We start from the raw sequence: 21,951 nt of genomic DNA on the forward strand, positions 1-21,951 counted from the left end.
GCAATTATGTTTGATCTTTCAACAACTTTTTTGCCTTTGAATTCTTTCTGCCTAGAACCTCACTGAAAAAAGTAGCATTCAGTGCAAGTTAATGCCTGCTAGCCTTGAGATCTGGTATGGAATGGGAGGGGGGGAAACTTTACTCTGAGGGACCCGGGTAACCTTATTCCCCTTTGGAGTGGCCTCTCCATGGATTCAAATATTCCCCAATTCCTCCAAGAGACCAGGCCTCCCCCATACCCCCTAAGAAACACCACAGGCTTCTTTCAAAGAAGCAGGCATTCTCCTTTCCTCCCAGAATTCAGCAGTCATCCACTTGGTCTGCCTGCCCTCTGCTGGCCCAAGGCTGGTAGTGCAGGGACTGTCAGCTAGCGCCCACAATGAAAAACAGAAACTGGACCACAAGAGAGGATGTCTGAGTTTGTGCATTTTAATTTCTTCAGGGTCTCGAATGTACAGGTCCTAGGAGTCCCAGTCCCCATTTCTTTTGGGGACTCAGACATCAGGAATTTAGATCCCCAACCCAGACGTCAACGAAAGAAAGACAACTTCTCTTGGAGCCAGGCCTCAGTAAGGTCATCAGTAGTGCGGATTTCAAACACCTGGCCAGGGAGAGTTTTCAATATTATTTTCCACTTAGGAACTGAGAAAGCAAGGACTCCAACTCCTTCCTTCCTCATACCAGAAGTCCAGATTCCTAGACTCCTTCTCCCTCAGACCCAAAAATCCAGCCCTCCAACCTCCACCTCCCTCAGGCTCAGGAGCCCAGAATACCAGACCCCTCCTCCCTAACACTGGGAGTCTCAGCCACAGGCCCAGACCTTTGTGAGTTCTGCCGTCTGTACCAGTCTGTTTTTACTCCCTGCATACATCATTTGTTGTTCGGGCTTGCAGCCTGCATGGAAAAGGGGAGAAGGTGCATAACTAGGGGATCCCAGGGTGTTCTCTAATGCTCCAATAATGCCCCGCAGGCCCTGGAGTTTTCTAAGGGTCCTAGGAGCTGTTCTAAAAAGTCCCAGTTTCCAGTTTTGTCTTGGGGCATGAAGTTATTCTGAAGGTCCCTGGAGATGGCTTATGGGCCAGACAGGAGTTTCTAGGTAAAAGAAAAAAGTGGGTTTACTTACACTTTTTCTCAGGACTGAGGAGGATGGGCAGACTCTTGAGGAATCTAAGCCTCCACTTCCACCCCACTGCCCTCTCAGAACTCACAGCCACACATGCCACCCATGCACGTACTTGCCAAGTCACACAAACACTCCTCACACCTACACCCACAAACACACACTTACGCATCCCACACACACAAAATCTAAGACCCTGTACTAAGGATGGGTAGGGCTGTCTCTCTCACCCACAGGGCTGGAGAAGATGAAACACAAGGGGTAGGACACTCGGCCGTCTGCATGCATGTACTTGTAGCTGTACACCACGAACCTACACAAGTAAAAGGTAATTCAAACTCAGGACTTCATCCTGGAGCCCAAGCCCAATGCCCAATATCTGAGTCTATAACCTTGATATCTTGCCTGAATCTGAGAACCTAGGGTTAACAATTGAGACTGAAGGTACTAGTCTCAGACACAATAAATGATATAAAATAACAATAATAGCCCTGGTCGGATAGCTGAGTTGGTTAGGGCATTGTCTCCATATGCCAAGGTTACAGGTTTGATCCCATCTGGGCACATATAAGAATCAACCAATGAATGTATGAATGATTAAAACAACAAATCGGCCTGACCAGGCAGTGGCGCAGTAGATAGAGCATTGAACTGGGATGCGGAAGGACCCAGGTTCAAGACCCCAAGGTCGCCAGCTTGAGCGCAGGCTCATCTGGTTTGAGCAAAGCTCACCAGCTTAGACCTAAGGTCGCTGGCTCCAGCAAGGGGTTACTCGGTCTGTTGAAGGCCCACGGTCAAGGCATATATGAGAAAGCAATCAATGAACAACTAAGGTGTCGCAATGCGCAATGAGAAACTAAGGATTGATGCTTCTCATCTCTTCGTTCCTGTCTGTCTGTCCCTGTCTATCCCTCTCTCTGACTCTCTCTCTGTCTCTGAAAAAATAATAATAATAATAATAATAATAATTAAAACAACAAATTGATGTTTCTGTCTCTCTCCCTTCCTCTCTCTCCCTCTCTTTCTCTCTCTCTCTCTCTCTCTCTCTCTCTAAAGTCAATAAATGAAATAATAAGTGATTTGAGCCTGACCAGGTGGTGGCGCAGTGGCTAAAGCATCGAACTGGGATGTGGAAAACCCAGGTTCGAGACCCTGAGATCACCAGCTTAAGTGTGGGCTCATCTGGTTTGAGCAAGACTCACCAGCGTGAGCCCAAGGTCGCTGGCTTGAGCAAGGGGTCACTCGGTCTGCTGTAGCCCCCTGGTCAAGGCACATATGAGAAATCAATCAATGAACAACTAAGGAGCCTCAATGAAGAACTGATGCTTCTCATCTCTCTCCCTTCTTGTCTGTCTATCCCTATGTGTCCTTCTCTCTGTCTCTGCCATAAATAAATAAATAAATACATAAATACATAATTGATTTGACTTTGGGCGATAGGAACACAATGCAATCAACAGTTCAAATGTTATAGCCCGTCCAGGGCTCCAGCAGTCCCACCTCCAAGAGAGGCTTCAAGCTCAAGCATACACTCTATTGCCCTAGAAAGCTTCATATAAAACACAAATTAAAAGATAAAACTATTTTCAGACATTAGGCAGCCATAGACCATTACACCCCACATTCGAGGCTCCCTTCTGGGTATGAGGCCCTGTGAGACTATACTTGTCAGACACCCAGGAAGCTGGTTCTGGTTGGAATGGAGGCCTAAAATCCTCAGGCACCCAAAATTTACTAGGCAAGATGGAAAATCCAAACAGACAGGCTATCATAGAAGTGTCAAAGAGCTTTCCCACACACAAAAAGCACATGGCTCATGTGGCTTCACACAGGATTCTCCTCAATCGTTAAATGTCAAATAATTTCTTTGTTATCTGAAATATTCCTCAACATTAAAAAAAAGAAGAAAAATAATTTAATGAAGCAAGTGCAATGTTAAGACCAAAACCTGATACAGTTTGTATTTTAAAAGAGCAAATTCTAATGTTACATATGATTATCGGTATAAAATTCTGCAATAAAATATTAGTATACTGTACAAAAAGTACGAGGATAAGAACTCTTGGCCTCAAACACAGAGAGCCCAAGCCCGTGAACAGGACTAGAACACAAGCATTCCCTCAATCTCCACCTCCATCGACACCCCACTCCCGACAGCCGGAGCCTCCCATTCCTTCCCCCAGGATACCTTGGCTGTCTCTCTGGCAACTCCATTTTTAATTCCTCTGGAGAAATGTTCTGGTGGAGGTGGGGAGGACCAGGAAAGAAGAAGATAATGCCATTAAGCAAGCATTTACTATAGGCCAAGGCACTGATCTAAGCAACAAACGAGCTCTCCTATAGCCCTGTGGAGTAGGTCCTATTATTATTCCTACTTTACAAGTGAACAAGCTGAGGCCCAGAGGTGTTAAGACACTTGCTCAAAATTGCACAGCAACTCTGGGCAGAAGAGTTCAGATGTGAATTTGGGTTTAAATCATAACCACTTCACTATACTTCCTTTCAGAAGATCTGAGGGAGCCTAGATCCTAACCTGTCAAACAACTCCAGCCTGTCTCCATAGCTGTCCTCCTAAATCCTTACCACAATATTATGAAGTAAACCTTGTTGTCATCCCCATGTTACTGATTAAGATAGTGAGGCCAAGAGAGGGTGAGGCCTACCTCTTTATAAAGGATTTCTGCTAGCTTTTTGTTAATTTATCTGGAAATTTTTTTTATTTCAGAATCAATAAAGTATTATTATCATCATTATCATTATCATTTTATTGAGCACACACTATATGTCAGGCCTTCTTCTAAACTCATGACAAATATTAAATCATTGAATCCACAAATCGGTACTGTTATCTCCATTTCACAGATGTGACTCGACCTCTAGGTCTTTCTTTCCCAATGCCAGGCTCTTAGTATCCGTTCCAGACCCTTGGGTCTCCCAGTCCCACCTGGTACTTCTTGGAGGTCCCATTCACTCTAGCTTCTCACCTGAAATTCTTCCTCCAGCACCACCATCTGCCGGTCTTTGTCCACCTTCACTAGGGAGGGAGGGCACGTAGAGGTTAGAAAGCCCCTTCTAACTCAGTGATTCTAGCCCGGACCTCCCGGCTTGTCCCCACTCTCCTCCCATCCTTCCACAGGGAAAAAATGACACTCACTTATTATGGCTGCATTGTCTGTCTCTTTTCGAAAGCGGAATTTCCTCAGCTTTTCCTTCAGCTCTGGGTCCACCTCACACACCACCAGAGAGTCGGACTGCAGTGGAGCCCAGAAAGAACTGAACCGGCCTGGCTTCAGCCCCTGCCCCCTTCATCCTGCCCCCTGCCCAAGCCTCAGTTTCTCCATCTACTAATGAAGAGGAACACCCCAAGAGCCCACACAAGGCCTTCGTGAACGTGAGAAGACACCCTCTCCCCAGGTAGATGTTGCCCCTCCCCAGAGCGCACACTTGGGTTGAGGAACAGGGGCTGGGCTCCAGCCCTCCAGTAGGTGTCCTTGGGCAGCACTCAAGGAGACCCAGGGATCTGCTAGCCTGGGGCTAAACCCGGAACCACCATCTCTTCCCCCAGCCTGGTCCTTTGCCCCAGTGAGATTCCCCTTCCCGGTCCCTGACCCAACTCCCAGCCTGACCTTCACCCAGGCACCCTCCCAGCCCCAGAGCCACACCAAACGACCCCTGGCCCCCTGACCATGACTTTTCTGTCCACAGGCCTCTTCTTTTCTCAGTTCCGCTGTCTTCTACGGGTGGGGACCAGGGCTGGGGGAAAGCGGGGTGGGGTGTAGGGTAGGAGAAAGGTTTCGTCCAACACCACATCCTGTTTATGCCCATTCTGGGACAACTGTTGCTGAGGACTCCTCCCCCTCCTTCCTTCCCCTCATCTGCCAGGACCTCCCAGCCTTTGCAATCACCTAGACTGGGGTTCAAATGCTGCCTTGTTGTGTGACCATGGCTAAGTAACTTCACCCCTCTGCTTCAGGATGATTTTAAGGACAAAATAGCTTCATATGTCTCCCAGCATGGTGAGCATGCTCAAGACACAGTAGATAATAATGAGCTCTTTAGCCCTTTCCCTCCTTCAGGAAGCCTTCCTGGATTTTCCCCATGTAGATTATTTTAATTCCAGAGTTGCCAAATTGTCACCTATTATGTTGATGCGGAAATGGAGAGGAGAAAGAAGACACCCCAGCACCTGGATAATGGTGAATTATTTCCTGAAGTTATTCAGCCTCATGGGCTTTCTAATGGGCCCTACAGCAATGGTGTTTATTTGTGTCAGACTAGTACCTCCCTTTTTATTAAGAACATTTTGGGCCTGACCAGGTGGTGGCGCAGTGGGTAGAGCATCGGACTGGGATGTGGAAGGACCCAGGTTCGAGACCCCGAGGTCGCCAGCTTGAGCGTAGGCTCGTCTGGTTTGAGCAAAGCTCACCAGCTTGGACCCAAGGTCACTGGCTCAAGCAAGGGGTTACTCGGTCTGCTGAAGGCTTGCGGTCAAGGCACATATGAGAAAGCAAACAATGAATAACTAAGGTGTCGCAACGAAAAAACTAATGATTGATGCTTCTCATCTCTCTCTGTTCCTGTCTGTCTGTCCCTATCTATCCCTCTCTGTGACTCTCTCTCTCTGTAAAATAAATAAATAAATAAACAACAACAAAATTTTAAAAAAAAAGAACATTTTGGGCCCTAGCTGGTTGACTCAGTGGTAGAGCATTGGCCTGGGGTATGGAAGCCCCAGGCTCAATTCCCGGTCAGGGCACACAGGAGAAGTGACCATCTTCTTCCCCAACCCTCCCTCTCTTGCTTCTTTCTTTCTCTCTCTCTTTCTCTCCTTCCCCTCCTGCAGTCATGGCTTGATTAGAGTGAGTTGGTCCCAGGTGCTGAGGATGGCTCCATGGCTTCCACCTCAAGCACTAAGAAGATCTTGGATGCTGAGCAACAGAGCAATGCCCCAGATGGACAGAGAATTGGCCCCTAGTGGGCTTTCCAAGTGGATCCCGGTCAGGGAGCATGCGTGAGTCTGTCTGCCTCCCCTCCTCCCACTGAATAAAAAAAATAAAAATAAAAAAAAAAGAACTGCCTGACCTGACCTGTGGTGGAACAGTGGATAGAGCACTAACCTGGAATGCTGAGGTCCCAGGTTCAAAATCTCAAGGTCTCTGGTTTGAGTGCAGGCTCATTTGGCCTGAGTGCAGGCTCACCAGCTTGAGCGTGGGGTTGCTAATTTGAGTGTGGGATCATTGACATGATCCTATGGTCGTTGCCTTGAACCGAAAGGTCGCTTGCTGGCTTGAAGCCCAAGGTCACTGTCTTCAGCAAGGGTTCACTGGCATGGCTGGAGCTCCTATAAAGGCATATATGAGAAGCAATCAATAAACAATTAAAGTGCCATAACTATGAGTTCATGCTTCTCATCTCTAACCCTTCCTATCTCTCTAGCTCACTCTTTCTCTCTCTCTCAAAAAAAAATGCAACAATAAGTTTATGCTTCCTGCTCCTCCCCCACAACCTTTCTCTCTCTCCCCTTTCTAAAAAAGTCAATAAAGCCTGACCAGGCAGTGGGGCAGTGGATAGAGTATCAAACTGGGACACAGAGGACCCAGGTTCAAAACCCCAAGGTTGCCAGTTTGAGCGCGGGCTCACCAGCTTGAGCGTGGGGTCACTGGCTTGAGCATGGGATCATAGACATGACTCAAGGTCACTGGCTTGAGCCCAAGGTTGCCGGTTTGAGCAAGGGGTCACTCACTCTGCTCTAGCCTCCCCAACCCCCAACCCCCAACCCCCGTCAAGGCACATATGAGAAAGCAATCAATGAACAACTAAGGTGCCGCAATGAAGAATTGATGCTTCTTATCTCTCTCCCTTCCTGTCTATCTGTCCCTATCTGTCCCTCTCTCTGACTCTGTCTGTGTCACAATAAATAAATAAGTCAATAAATAACATCTTTTAAAAAAATTTTTTAAATGTTTTGTATTGCTTCCTGTCCCATCTAGAAATGAAATTCCTAGATAATGCATCCTACTTATACACATACATTTTTAAGTCAATATAATATTCTAATTGTCATATAAAAGAGAAATGAAAAAGAAGCAATTTAGCCTGACCAGGTGGTGGCAGAGTGGATAGAGCACTGGACTGGGATGCTGAGGACCCAGGTTCGAAATCCCGAGGTCACCAGCTTGAGTGAGGGCTCATATGGTTCGAGCACAGGCTCACCAGCTTGAGCACGGGGTTGCCAGCTTGAGCATGGGATCATAGACATGACCCCATGGTCGCCAGCTTGAAACCCAAAGTCACTGGCTTGAGCAAGGGATCATTCGCTCTGCTGGAGACCCCCAGTCAAGGCACATATGAGAAAGCAATCAATAAACAACTAAAATGCCGCAATGAACAATTAATTGATGTTTCTCAGCTCTCTCCCTTCCAGCTTGTCTGTTCCTGTCTGTCCCTTCTTCTCTCTCTCTCTCTTTCCCCTTTCTCTAAAATAAAAAAGCAATTTATAGGAAAACTCTATGTATTTCAGTGAGAAAATACAAGCAAAAAAAAAAAAAGAATTTTTACAGATCCCAGCCCCGTAACAGTTGGCTTTCCTCCACAGTGTGGAAAAGCCTTTCTTGTCCCCCTCTACTCCGCACTAGATCCCACCTCATCACCTGCTTAAGGGCATAGCTGCAGCTATTCCCCGTCTTCCTGCGTCATCCATGTTCCCATCTCTGCCGAATCTTTCCCTCATATAGACAGTGTTATTTCTTACATCTTAAAAACCAAAAACCCTAACTTCTGCCCAGCCACTGCCCATTCATTATCTTCCCTTTTCAGCATAACTTCTTGAAAGCATCATTTACACTTGCTACCTCCAATTTTTCCTCCAGATTTTTTCTTCTACACTCACCTAGCAGACTCTCATTCCTGCCCTTCTCCACTGACAGGGCCTCCAATGACCTGTATGGTGCCAGACCTCATAATCAATTCTCATTCTTCATCTTACACCATCCGTTGCTCCCTGAGCTCTGATACACTTTTTTCACTTGGCTTTCAGGACACCATCCTCATCAGGTTTTCCTCCCACTCCTCTGACTTCTTCTCCTTTTGACAATGGGGTGTCCTAGGGATTAATCCTTAGCCCCCTTCTCTTTTCCATCTGCCTTCTTCTGTCCCTGATCTCATCAATCTCTTGCCTTTCAAAGGGCTTATCTTCATTATTTCTCCAGGTGGGTGATTCCCTAAACTCTAGACCAGTGGTTCTCAAAGTGTGCACCAGGGTGCACTGGTGCGCCCTAGAAGATTTCCAGGTGCGCCTATGCTATTCCAGAGAAATATGTGCCTGTTGAGGACCAAAAAACCAACAGGGTTTTTGGAGTTTAGATTTTTGGGGGACAGAAGTGTGGGGAATTGGCTGTAAGCTGATAGTCTGCCCAACCCCCCACCTCACTTGCCTGATTGGGTTGCAAAAGGCTATTAAGCTGTGGTGCTGGATTGTTTACACTGCTCCCCATGTTCCCCAGAAAGACTGGAGGCAAGTTTCTTCTATCCTTTGCTTGGTGTAAAGTTAAGATGATATGTATGGTGGGGGTTTTCTGCACTCAACACAATTAAGAGTAAAAAGAGAGGAATTCTTCAATGTATTAACGAGGAAATGAGAGTTTGCCTTTCAAATATATGCCCAAACATTGAAGAAATCGCTAGGACACATCAGGCTCATGTTTCTCATAAACACAAGAATCAAAAAACTTAACACATTTGTGCTGGGACCTGCCGAATTTACTAAATCTTACTAAGAATGTATCTATATATATAAAAAGATAACTTTTTTGTCATTTTTAAATTTTTTAACCCCTTTTTACGAATTCTAAAAAGCATAACTCAAAAAATGTAACAAAATGTTTTTTAATGTCAGAATAAATTTAATTTTGTCATATTTATTTTGTTTAATTACCCTAAAAGCACGCTTGGACTTTATATTTTTCTTTTATATTTGACTTAATTATTACAACATATTTCTCAGAAATTTGTATATAGTGCGCCTACAATTATTTGTAGAATTTTAAATGTACCCCAACTTCAAAAAGTTTGAGAACCACTGCTCTAGACTGTTACATCCAGTGGCCAATCTGACACCTCCATCTGGATTTCTTGGAGTTATCCTTGACCTTTCTCTCTCCTCTGACAAAATGTGTTAGAACTTGTCAGCTCAGACCTTCTTTCTAAATATAACCAGAACCTGCACACTTTCTCCTCTCTCCACTCTCTGTTCTGTTTCCCTGAACATCTCCCCACATACTCTATTCTTTTTTTTTTCTGTATTTTTCTGAAGCGGGAAACAGGGAGAGACAGTCAGACAGACTCCCGCATGCGCCCAACCGGAATCCACCCGGCATGCCCACCAGGGGGCGACGCTCTGCCCACCAGGGGGCGATGCTCTGCCCCTCTGGGGCGTGGCTCTGTAGCGACCAGAGCCACTCTAGCGCCTGGGGCAGAGGCCGAGGAGCCATCCCCAGCGCCTGGGCCATCTTTGATCCAGTGGAGCCTTGGCTGCAGGAGGGGAAGAGAGAGACAGAGAGGAAGGAGAGGGGGAGGGGTGGAGAAGCAAACGGGCACCTCTCCTGTGTGCCCTGGCCGGGAATCAAACCCGGGACTTCTGCACGCCAGGCCGACACTCTACCACTGAGCAAACTGGCCAGGGCCTACACTCTATTCTTCATAAGACTATCAGAGATCCTAATAAAACCCAAGTTAGATGACATACATCCTCTTTCAAAACTCTCCCATGATTCTCGTATTATTGAGATAAAAGGAAAAGTTCTTACAGTGGCCTTTAGAGTTAAATTATCTACCATGACCCCTTCTCCATTACCTTCTGGACCTTGTCTTCCACTAATCTCCTCTTTGCTCACTCCAGATGTGTTAGCCTCTTTGTGGTTCTCTGAAGGATCCTGTCCCTGGGCCTTGTGCTTCCCATTCCTTCTTTCAGGAATCCTCTTCCCATAGTTCATCCCTTAATTCCTCCACATATTTGTTCAACCCTCACTTGATGAGAAAGGCCTTTTGCCATCTAAAAGAGTACTGGCCCCATTTCTTCATCCCTTCAGCTTGCTTTATTCTTCTCCATAGTGCTTATCACCAAGTTACATTGTTTTTATTTCTTATTTTTGCCCACCCACCCCCCAATCAGAATGTAGGCATCCTGAAAACAAGATATGGTTGTCTCCCTTGTTCACTGTTGAAAGTCTAACACTTAGAGCAAGGGTCCCCAAACTTTTTACACAGGGGGCCAGTTCACTGTCCCTGAGACTGTTGGAAGGCTAGACTATAAAAAAAACTATGAACAAATCCCTATGCACACTGCACATATCTTATTTTAAAGTAAAAAAACAAAACGGGAACAAATACAATATTTAAAATAAAGAACAAGTAAATTTAAATCAACAAACTGACCAGTATTTCAATGGGAACTATGGGCCTGCTTTTGGCTAATGAGATGGTCAATGTCCGGTTCCATATTTGTCACTGCTAGCCGTAACAAGTGATATGATGCGCTTCTGGAGCCGTGATGTGTGTGTCTCGCGTCACTGGAAGTAGTACTGTACATGAGCGACGCTGCACTTTGCTCACTGACCACCAATGAAAGAGGTGCCCCTTCCAGAAGTGCTGCGGGGGCCGGATAAATGGCCTCAGGGGGCAGCATGTGGCCTGCGGGCCATAGTTTGGGGACCCCTGACTTAGAGCATGCATGGCACAGATTAGGTACATAAGAAATATTATTTATTTATTTATTTATTTGAGAAAGAGAAAGTGAGACAGACAGGAAGGGAGAGGAAGAGGGAGGAGAGAAATAAAAAGCATCAACTCATAGTTGTCATTTTAGTTGTTTATTGATTGCTTCTCATATGTGCCTTGATGGGGGGGGACCTCAAGCCAAGCCAGTGACCCCTTGCTCAAGCCAGTGACCTTGGGCTCAAGCCAGCCAGTAACCTTGGGCTTGAAGGCAGCAACCTTGAAATCATGTCAATGATCCTGCACTCAAAGCAGCGACCCTGACCACTGGTTGGCAACCTCAGGGTTTCAAACCAGCGACCTGACCACTGGTCAGACCATAAGAATTTTTTTAAGTGAAAGGAGGGGAGATAGAGAGACAGACATACACATGTGCCCCAACCAGGATCCACCTGGCCACCCAGTCTGGGGCCAATGCTTGAATCAACTGAGCTATTTTTAGTGCCTGAGGCTAGTGCTAGGACCAACCTAGTTCTCCTCAGCTTTTAGGGCCAATGCTTGAACCAATTGAGCCACTGGTTGTGAGAGGGGAAGAGAGAGGAAAGGGGGAAAAGGAGGGGAAGAGAAGCAGATGGTCTTTTTTCATGTGTGCCCTGATTGGGGATCAAAACGGGGATATCTACACACCAGGCCAATGCTCTATCCGTTAAGCCAACAGGCCATGGCCAAGAAATATTATTGAATGAGTAAATAAAGTGGAGCCTGACCAGTGGTGGCACAGTGGATAGAGCATTGACCTGGAACACTGAGGTCACCAGTTTGAAACTCCATGCTTGCCAATTCAAGGCACATAAGAGAAGCAATCAATGAACAAAACTAAGTGAAGCAACTATGATTTCTCTCCCTCTCTTTCTAAAATCAATAAACAAAATCTTTTAAAATAAAATAAATGAAGCAGCATCTATGGAGCACACTCACTTTATGTGGTATGAAAGTTCTTGCTTCAAAGTATAGAGGAGTGCATGGAGTTTGTGCCATCCCACCCTGGCTTGAAACAGCCTTTCCTCATAGCATCTGGGATGCCACATTCTTTCTTGATTTTCCTCTTTCTGCTGCTCCTTCTCAATCTTTGATTTTTTTACTCAAACCTTCAGTGTCCCCTTATCTCCATTCATCCCTCATACCCTCCCCAGGCTAGGTCATTAATTACCACAGCTTCAATGACTACCTTTGATAATCCTCAAATCTTGGTTTCCAGCCCCAATTTCTCTCTTAAACTCTGGACACAGGGGTTGTGCAGCCTCCTGAACCCTGCTGCTGGGTGGACCACACTGAGCTCAGCATCTTCAGAACCTGCATCTTTTCTGAGTCTCCTTCTCAGGGAGACCCCCAACTCCACTCCCAATCTCCCAGCCAAAGGACCTTATCTTAGATTTTTCCCTCTATCGTCCTCTGCATCCAGCCAGTCCCAGAGCGAGCCAGTTCATTCAGCATCCTGGGCTTCTCTCCCACCCATACCTCCTCCCTTTCCCACAGTCCCACTCTGGCGCAATCGCGTTTCTAACAGCCCTACTGCTTCCCTGGACTCACAGTCCCCAATTCTATTCCCTCCGATATATACTGCTCACAGGAATTAGGAGATATTTTATCGCTTCATATTCATTTTGAAATATCCCCTAATTTTTGTGAGCAGTAGAAGCCAGAGACATCTTTCCAAAGCCCCAACTCACCTTGACTCTTCCCAGTTCGAAGCCTTTCCACTTCTCCCCAGTGCCCAAGGGACAAGTCCAAACTCCCTCAAGTGGCCGAACATCTGGCTGCAGTTCCTGTCCCACCACTCCCTGCCTTGAACTCTACACTCCACCCCGATCGCATTTCCTGAGTTCTTCTAACAAGCCACGTCTCAGTCACCTGAGAGCCTTCAGAGCGAAGATCTCCCTCTTTGCTTAGTTCACCCCGAGCCAGGGAAGTTTGTAGAATGAACGAACAGATTACAATAGCAGAGAAACAATTCCCATTTATTGATGGTTTCCTTTGTGCCCAGAGCTTTACATGCTTCGTCTCTTTGAATTCTATTCCATCTGAGAAAGGAAGCAAAAGCTCAAAGACTGTAGCTGAGAAAGCGGAGACTCCAGAAGCCTGAAAGCCAACAGACACCTTCCTCGCCAAGGCCTCAGGCCGTGCGCGGAGGGATCGGGAGCGGGCTGAACGCCAGAATCAAGAATTGTGACTTAGCGCGAGGCCGCTGAGGTAGACCCGCACGAGACTGCCTCCTGCAGGACTGGAGGCCCTATGCCGGGCTCCGCCCGGCCCGTTGCCCTTGGCAACGCTGCGCGCGCCCCGCCCCTTCGCCGTCCTCCGAGACGTCTGCCCGTCAACCTCCCAACCGACCAATCCCACCGAGCAAGAGGCGGGCCTCCTGGCCTTGTCCAGCCCGCGTCGGTCCCCTTGCCGCTAGGACCCTGCCTTCCTCCGCGTTCACTGCCCGCCCTTTGCGCTGTCCTCTCCGCCCATTGGCGGGTGCGCGGTTCGTCACTGCGGCTTCTACTAATGCCGGCGCGCGGCAGCTCCGTCAGGGCGGGGCCAGGGGTGGTGACGCACGGCGCGGTGACGCAGCGCGACGGCGGCGGTGGCGGCGGCGGTGGTCAGTGCGGGAGGAGGGAAGGGAGCTCGCGGGCTGAAGAGGGGCCGACGACGGTGGCAGTGGCCTGAGGAGGCCGGAGGGGCGGCGGCGGCAGCGGCAGAGGCGGTGAGTCGCAAGCAGGATCGGGCGGCCCGGGACAGCGGTGGGTCGGGGCGCGCGGGGCTCACCTTAGGGCGCCCCAGGCCGCGCGGTCTGCCCCGCCCCCTCAGGGACCCCCGAGCCGCGGGCAGTGGTAGGCGCGGAGCGCGGGCCTGGAGGGTCCCGACCCCTGAGGGTCTCCACACTGGTTCTCTGAATAGCTCTCACATGAAGCTTCGGAAGCTTCCCTCCTAGTTCCCCCTCACACCCTCGGGATCGACCCCACACGTCTACCTAAGACATCTTGGAGAGCGGTCTCCGGCAACCTCAGAGACCCCCCTGTCACCCCCATCCCACCCCACCCCCGGACGGTCCCAGGTCTTCCTGGGAGCCCACCCCTCCCATTCCCGCAGGCTTCTCCAAAGATTGTCCCAGGTCTTGGAAGTCGAGCTTAGAGAATACCGCTCTGGTCCCAAATCCCCATTCTCCTTTTTCCAGAAATATTCCCCGAGGCCACTCCTCGGATATTTTAGCAATATGTGTCAGATGTCTTCTCTCTCCGAAACCTTAAACACCTCCCTCGGAGCTTCTCTCACATCCCCTCCAGACCTGGACATTCCCCAAATCTCCCCCAGAGACCCACTTTGCATAGCTCCACAGCCTCCCCGACTTCCCTCTCTCCTACCCCCATCCAGAAACTGTTTGGGACATTTTCCACTCAGAGCCCCAAATATCAGAACCCCCTGTCCCCCGGTATCCTTCAGAATGTTCCTGATGTGCTCTGAAAATCTTTCTCAGCGATTCCCTTGAAATCCATGAAAAATCCTTCCATGTCCCAAAATCCTCTCCAAAACCCTATTTGTATATCCCAGTTTTTCCCAGTAATCCACACCCAATGTTCCAAAAATTGCTTCTGAATTGTAAAATTTTACTTTTATCGCCTCTCTCTATAAGCCCCTCTCCCCCAGACCTACTTTAGGTGAACTTTCTAACATCCTCCTCACAACCACTGTAAACCTTAAGACCTTCACGAACTTTCTCAGATGCAGTTTTTCAAGATCTCACATGTTCTCAGAGACCCTAGCAATCCCCTTGAGTTCTCCTGAGATGTGCTCTTGAAGTTCCTCCCAGAGACCTTTCAGACATCCCCCAAGAACCCCTTGAGAGACCTGCTGTCCTACTAAGAGACTTTTCTTAGACATTTTTCTCCCTGAACTATCCCTCGCAGTGTCCCTCAAATCCTCTAGAACCCTCTGCAAAGACCCCCACTGCCAGTCTTTCCTCAAAATAACTCTCTGAACTCCTGCTCTTAGAAAAATCCCTGGATTCTTTATGAAAAGCCCTCTAATCTGACATTTCCACATTCCCCTCAGAAGACCCACCTTCTCCATATTCCCTTTTGAGGACTTCAGGGTTTCTCCTATCTGAGTTCTCAGAGGAATTGTTCCTAAAAAGACCTCTGTCATCCTGCCCTAGTGCATCTAAGATCGCTCTCAGAAGACCACACCTCCCCAGAAACCCTTTAGAGAAGTTTCTTCAAATTTACCCTTCATCAACTCAGCCCCCAGCATTTCATAAGACTTCCTCAGAACTCTCCCTCAGATCCCCTTCTGACATCCCCAAGAAACCTTGTTCAGGACCTTATCAAAATTACCTCTTTTAGAAACCCTGTTTAGCCTGACCAGGCGGTGGCACAGTGGATAGAGCATCGGACTGGGATGCGGAGGACCCAGGTTCGAGACCCCGAGGTTGCCAGCTTGAGCACAGGTTCATCTGGTTTGAGCAAAGCTCACCAGCTTGGACCCAAGGTTGCTGGGTTGAGCAAGGAGTTACTCGGTCTGCTGCAGCCCCCAGGTCAAGGCACATATGAGAAAGCAATCAATGAACAACTAAGGAGCCGCAATGAAGAATTGACGTTTCTCATCTCTTTCCCTTCCTGTCTGTCTGTCCCTGTCTGTCCCTCTCTCTCTGACTCTTTCTGTCTCTGCCACAAAAAAAAGAAACCCTGTTTACATCCTCTCATCTCCTCCATTCTCTTTCCTCCTCTGAAATCAACTTCCTTTGCAGATCTGAGCCTCTTTCCCCTAGTATCCATTCATAGCCCCCTAACATCCTCCAGACAACCCTCCCAAGAGGCTTCATGGCACCTTTCAATAAAAAGTTTCTCGAGAGACACTCACACCTCTTGAAATCCCAATCTTTAGAGACATTTCTCTCAGACCAGTTTTCTTAGGTTCCATCCTCATAAATCTCTCTTCAGAGATTGAGAGACCCTAACACCCTCCTTAGAGACTACTTGGTTACTCCCTTCATTTTTCTTTCAGAAGCCTTCACCTTTCTTTTTCCCTTTAAGAGTCTCCATACTAAAAAATTTCTACCCCTGTGCTAGTGGACGTCAAAGTGTGGTCCCTCAAAGTGTGGACTAGCTGCATCTGCATCTTGTTAGAAATGCAAATTATTGGGTCCCACCCCAGACCTACTGAATGAGAAAACCTGGGAGTCAAGCCCAGCAGTCTGTTTTTAGAAACCTCCTGGTGATTCTCATGCATGCTCAAGTTTGAGAACCATTGCCTTCTAGGAAGATTTCCCTTTTCCCACAGAAAGCCTCGAAAAGATGCCTCTGTGCCCTACTGCCCACCCCCATTTTCCTTTGTGATGTACCCATCCTCCAGAAAACCCCTTACTCTCTTCAAAATGCTTCTAGCTTTTTCACAAGATTATCCCACCATCTGAGCAATTACTTCAAATTCTACTTTTGAATGGTTTCCTTTCAAATCTTCCTTAACACTTTTTTCTTCTGGCTTCCCCTCCACTCATCCACACCATCCCTGGTCTTTGGTGCTTCTGCTTCAAATTACTGCCTCCTCAAATAAAAATATCCATCTCTTGTCTTTATTCATCTGTCCTCCACATAGGCACCTGCAAGTCTCCATTCTTTGTGTATTACTGCTGGGGCCCTTCATTTTACTTCTTAGAGCACACTCACCTTCTTCCTTGTAGTTTTTAACGTAGTTATCCACTCACTTACCCTCCCTGGGCTGGGAGTTTGGAAAATTACTGGGATGTGTGTTGGTCCTCTCTGAATCCAGCAAGGTGGGATCTGCCCTCTGTAAGTTATCATTGGAACATGGCAATTCTTCTTGTGTTTGGCTAGAAATCTCTGAGTTTCTCATATCTCACTCCCCATTCAAGTTCAACACACTTTCCTACTTCTTCCTTCCCTCTCCTCTTCTTTCTACCCAACACCTTTTGCCTTTCCTCCGAGGAGAGGCTGTCTGCCCCAGCTGCATCTACCTGTGGCACTTCTCTTTTGTACTTCCTCCTAATTCCAAGCTACACCAAGTCCTTTTCCTGGTGATCTGCCTCATCCCATCCTGCTTGGCCTCTCAGCCTTCCACAGGGCTCTCAGCTTTCTCCAAGGGATTCTCTTTCTCTCTACAGTCAAGAAGAGGAAACAGAGCACAGGGTAAATACTGGTGCCTGCCTTCAGGGAGCTCCCAGTACTGTATAGCAAAGAGATTGGACAGGTACACAGGGAAGAACATGAGGTACAAATAATATATTGTGGAAAGTCACCAGTTAGAGGAGAGTACTTTATCTGGAAATACTTTATAGAAAAGGTGGTATTTGGGCTGGGTGGTGTTCTACAAGAGTTAGAACAATGGTGAGTAACCTTTCAGGCAGAGGAAACAGCTAATGCAATGGGCCAAAGACAAGAAAGTGTCCTCATCTGTCACCCATGCATCTCTTCTCCTAAAGGGTGAGATGAAAGAAGATCTGTTTCATCTGTATTATATTTGCCAGCTGCACTTTAGTGACCTAAAGAATAATAACAGTAATGACTACTGTTTATTGAGTTATTATTTGCCAGTCACTGTTTGAGTGTTTTGCATGTATTATCTCATATTCACAGGACCTATGAGATAGGTAAACTGTAATTATTCTCATTTTATAAAGGATGAAATTGAGAACAGATGGCACAAATAGAAGTTCTCTGGCCCCTGTCTGTCCCAAGATGATAATGTCTGGAGTCAGGGAGTTGGATTTTCTGTTCTGATAGGCTTGGGAGCAATGGGGCATTGTAGTGTAAGTGATTACATATGCAGACTTTGAAGCCAGACATGATTTGCATCCTTCATCATCATTTACAAGTTTTGTGACCTAGGAAAAGTTACTTCTGTGGTCCTGAGTTTTTACAGTTAAATAATGAAGATAATAATGATATCCTACTTCATAGAATTAGTATAAGGAGAAAGTAAGTTAATACATATAAAGTACTTAGAACAATGAATGCCCTGCACATAACTTCTCAGTGCTGGGGGAGGAAGCTCATATGACCAAACCTTAGCTCAAACTAGTTTAATCAAAAAGGATAATTAATTGATTCATGTTACCAAAAAGTCCAGAGCTAGGATGGCTTCAGAACTAGTTGCTTTCAGGAGTTTGAACAATCCAGTAATCTCTCACCATTTCTCCACCAGCTTCATTCTTAACAGGTTTCTGCTTTGTGGTGGAAAAAGATGGCACTCAGCAACCCCAGGCTTAAATCCTACCTCCTTAGTATCCTCAGTGGAAAGAGAACTCTTTTCTGAGAGCCCCACTATGAAGTTTCTTCCCTGAATAAATATGAATTGATGACAGAAGATCCATAGAGACATGTTTTGGGTTCTTTATCCTGGAACTCTCTCACTTGCTGAGCCAGATAAGTCTGTGATTCCATCCCATGACCTTTGTAAGCATTAATGGTAATCTCGCTCCTCACTGTTCCACTAGCCCCAATCTCTGATCACTGGATCCAGAGAGAGTTTATGGCTAGTCTGATCCAACCAGACTTTCCTTTGGGATCTTACTGGGAAAGACAGGAATGAAATGGCTGGCTTAGTTTGGTGGTGGCCTCTATGCAGAGGAATCCAGGAGTACTACTGGGGTTCGGTTCCCTACTTGAGCTTTGAGTTTCCAGGGCCCAGAACTTTGAAAGAGTTAAGTAGTGAGTAGAGTTTTGTTTTGTTTTGTTTTGTTTTGTTTTGGTGTAAACTTGTTGAATAGAGTTGGGTTGAGGGCAAGTCACAGAACAGCAGTGTGTAGAGGTGCAAGTCTCAAATGTCTCTAGTGATTAAACAATTTATGGAAATACTTTTCTTGGTACTCGAAATAGAACAATGAATTAAAAAACCAAAGTGTTCGATCTCATGGGTCTTATATTCTGAAGGGGGGAGAGAATATATAAACAAATGAAATCAGCCTAACCTGAGATGGCACAGTGAGGTCACCAGTTCAAAACGCAGAGGTTGCTAGCTTGAGCATAGAATCATTGATACAATCCCAAGGTCCCTGGCTTGAGCCCGAGGTCCGATCCCTAGGCAAGGCATGTAGGAGAAACAATCAATGCACAGCTAAAGTGAAGCAACTATGAGTTGGTGCTTTTCACTCACTCTCCCTGCGCCTTTCTCTCTCTTCCTTGTCTCTGTTTCTCAAAAAGGAAAGAAAAATCAGATAGTGATATGTGTTATGAAGGAATTAAAACAGTAATGTGAAAGAGAGGATGAGGGTGGCCATTGTACACAGGTGGTCAGAATTGATCTCTTTGAGGAGGTGACAGTTGAGCCTGAGAACCTGAAAGATGAGAAGGCACTATCTGTGGGATGGTCTGATAGTGGGGCATCCTAATCAAAGCATTGTTACATGTGGAGAAAGAACTGCTGCGTTTGGGGAAATTTTTCACGGGTATTTATTGAATCCCTCCCACTGTTACGTTCCAGGTGCTATGCTAGGAATTGAAAATGGAACAGTGAAATACAGCCACAGTATTGCCTTCCCTCATAGGTGTTATATTCTAAGCAGTCCTGGAAGAGATAGCCTTTGAAGAAATACCTTTTGGTGATGATAGCACACCAAAGTCTCCTTCCTTCTGGGGAGATGAAGTTTGGGACACACATAAACCCAGATCTGATTGATAGGAAGGGACCAGCCATTTGATGATCTGGGTAAGAGCATTTCAGATAGAGGTGGATCAGCAAGTTCAGAAGCCTTGAGATGTGTTCAAGGAATAGCAAGGAGACTAGTATGATTGGAGCTTAAGTGAGGCAAATGGAACAGGGGGTTTGGAGAGGTTGTCAGAGGCCAAATAAGAGAATTGAGAAACTGTTGAAAGATTTTGGCCTAACCTGTGGTGGCGCAGTGGATAAAGCATCAACCTGGAAATGCTGAGGTTGCCGGTTCGAAACCCTGGGCTTGCCTGGTCAAGGCACATATGGGAGTTGATGCTTCCAGCTCCTCCCCCCTTCTCTCTGTCTCTCCTCTCTCACTCTCTGTCTCTCCCTCTCCTCTCTAAAAAAATGAATGAATAAATAAAAAAGTTAATTAATTAATTAATTAATTTTAAAAACCCTGTTCTACTTTAACTTCTATGTAAATATCTGAACAATCTTTTAAAAAAAAAAAAAAAAAGAAAGATTTTAAAGCAAGACATGATGTGATCTTATTTTTTTTTTCTTTTTAGAAAGTTCAATGATTTCTGCAAGGAAAGCGGGCAAAAATGGAAGCAAGAGGCAAGTTAGGAGGCAATACATTTGTCCAAATGAGAAAGGATGGTGACTTGAATATAGTGAGGATATTAAAAATTAAGGGAAGCAGATATATTTGGGGTATAGAGAAATCAGGTCTTGATGGCACTAGTGAAAGAGGAATCCAGGATGATATTAACAATTCTATGAGAGTATTTTTATGCCTCACAACTCTGTGAAAATAGGTACTATTATTAAATGCATTTTACATAGGAGAAAACAGGTACAACAGGGTAAAATCACTTGCCCAAATTAAGGAAGATAGTAAATGGTGGGGTTATATTTCCAACCCAGGCAGTCTGGTCCAGAGCCATTTGAGTTTTGGGAAAGAAAAAGAAAGGAAGGCATGTTTAACTACATTTAGAAAAAAGAATTATCAAGACGGGATCACTAGATCTCATGGAAGAAGAAGGAGTCAAAGATGATTCAAGAACTACTGAGCCCTGGCCGGTTGGCTCAGCGGTAGAGCGTCGGCCTGGCGTGCGGGGGACCCGGGTTCGATTCCCGGCCAGGGCACATAGGAGAAGCGCCGCCCATTTGCTTTTCCACCCCCCCCTCCTTCCTCTCTGTCTCTCTCTTCCTCTCCCGCAGCCAAGGCTCCATTGGAGCAAAGATGGCCCAGGTGCTGGGGATGGCTCCTTGGCCTCTGCCCCAGGCGCTAGAGTGGCTCTGGTCACGGCAGAGCTACGCCCCAGAGGGGCAGAGCATTGCCCCCTGGTGGGCAGAGCGTCGCCCCCCTGGTGGGCGTGCCAGGTGGATCCCGGTCAGGCGCATGCAGGAGTCTGTCTGACTGTCTCTCTCCGTTTCTGGCTTCAGAAAAATACAAAAAAAATAAAAAAATAAAATAAAAAAAAGAACTACTGAGTTGTCCACATAGAAGTAATAGTTTGAATCTGTAGAAGTTGATTACGTTACCAAGTGAGAGGATACACGTATGGAGAGTCAGAAATAGAGTTTTAGAGGGAAGAGGATGTGTATTTAGAGGTGGGAGGAGTAAAAGAGGCAGGGATGGGAACAGACACCAGCTTCTCTGCTCAGGGTTTCCCAGAGCTCTCCAAGCCTGTTATCTTCCAGGAGGCCTTGCCTGGCTTCTCACCTCTCTGTCCCTCCTTTCCCCCAGGACCATTCATACAAAAGCCTCATTCTTGGCTAAGGCAATAGTATACATGGTTTGTGTACATATTTCAAGAGTTTCTGAAAATACTGGTTGGATTTACAAGAAAGAATTTGAGCTCCCTTGGCTTCTGTCATTGTCTTGTTCTTCTCAGGTCAGGACAGAGAGTTAACCTTAGGTAACTAGCCTATTACCTTGTTCATGAAATGTGAGTAACTCAGAGACCTATGTGGGTGCTGTAGAAGGACTAGAAATGGCTAAGAAGACTAATAGGAGCCCCTTGTTTATCCAGAGATATTGGCATTAAAGGGTGCACCGTTCAGCCCAACTTTCTAGGAACTAGAAGGGAGCTTAGAGGAGGCTGTAGGTAGCCTTATTCTCGGGAACAACCAAGAGTTCCAAGGCCAGACTGCCTGGCCTTGAAAATCTCAGTTTAGCTGTGTGTACAGTCTTGGATAAGTGACTTAACCTTCTATATGCCTGTTTTTTCATTTGTAAAATGTGGATATTATATACATAACATACTGCTCACAAAAATTAGGGGATAACAAAAATTAGGGGATATTTTATTACTTCATATTCATTTAGAAATATCTCTAATTTTTGTGAGCAGTATATATGAGATAGATATGAAATATATAGTTTTAGATCCAATGCACTCATCCATGGAAAGCTGTTAGTGCCTGTGACCTGACTGTAATGTATGAAGATAATACTAAG

At 46.4% G+C, this 21,951-nt stretch overlaps 2 protein-coding genes across 6 annotated transcripts in view; one reads left to right on the forward strand and one right to left on the reverse strand.

The window, feature by feature from the left end:
* Positions 1–414: 414 nt before the first annotated feature.
* GMFG (glia maturation factor gamma) lies at positions 415–13,038 on the reverse strand. Of its 4 annotated transcripts, none has more exons than XM_066243340.1 (9): positions 12,744–13,038; positions 6,239–6,462; positions 4,807–4,874; positions 4,276–4,372; positions 4,106–4,155; positions 3,310–3,359; positions 1,352–1,434; positions 822–895; positions 415–602 (listed from the first exon to the last, which is right to left on the reverse strand). In XM_066243340.1, exons 3-9 carry the CDS (start codon positions 4,807–4,809, stop codon positions 531–533), a joined length of 429 nt encoding a protein of 142 aa, XP_066099437.1. In that variant the 5' UTR covers positions 4,810–4,874; positions 6,239–6,462; positions 12,744–13,038; the 3' UTR covers positions 415–530. The 4 variants fall into 4 exon arrangements, with proteins under 4 accessions (XP_066099437.1, XP_066099436.1, XP_066099439.1 ...); XM_066243339.1 differs by lacking the exon at positions 12,744–13,038 and adding an exon at positions 12,563–12,693; XM_066243342.1 differs by lacking the exons at positions 4,807–4,874; positions 12,744–13,038 and adding an exon at positions 12,563–12,693.
* A 386-nt stretch (positions 13,039–13,424) lies between these two features.
* SAMD4B (sterile alpha motif domain containing 4B) overlaps positions 13,425–21,951 on the forward strand; it is a 46,551-nt gene continuing 38,024 nt past the window's right edge. For both annotated transcript variants that reach the window (XM_066243333.1, XM_066243334.1), the window contains exon 1: positions 13,425–13,581. The gene's annotated coding sequence lies outside the window, so the exon portion shown is untranslated. The remainder of the gene's footprint in view (positions 13,582–21,951) is intronic.

This window comes from Saccopteryx bilineata, chromosome 9 (assembly GCF_036850765.1).
Source record: "Saccopteryx bilineata isolate mSacBil1 chromosome 9, mSacBil1_pri_phased_curated, whole genome shotgun sequence".
In the NCBI taxonomy this organism is placed as follows: domain Eukaryota; kingdom Metazoa; phylum Chordata; class Mammalia; order Chiroptera; family Emballonuridae; genus Saccopteryx; species Saccopteryx bilineata.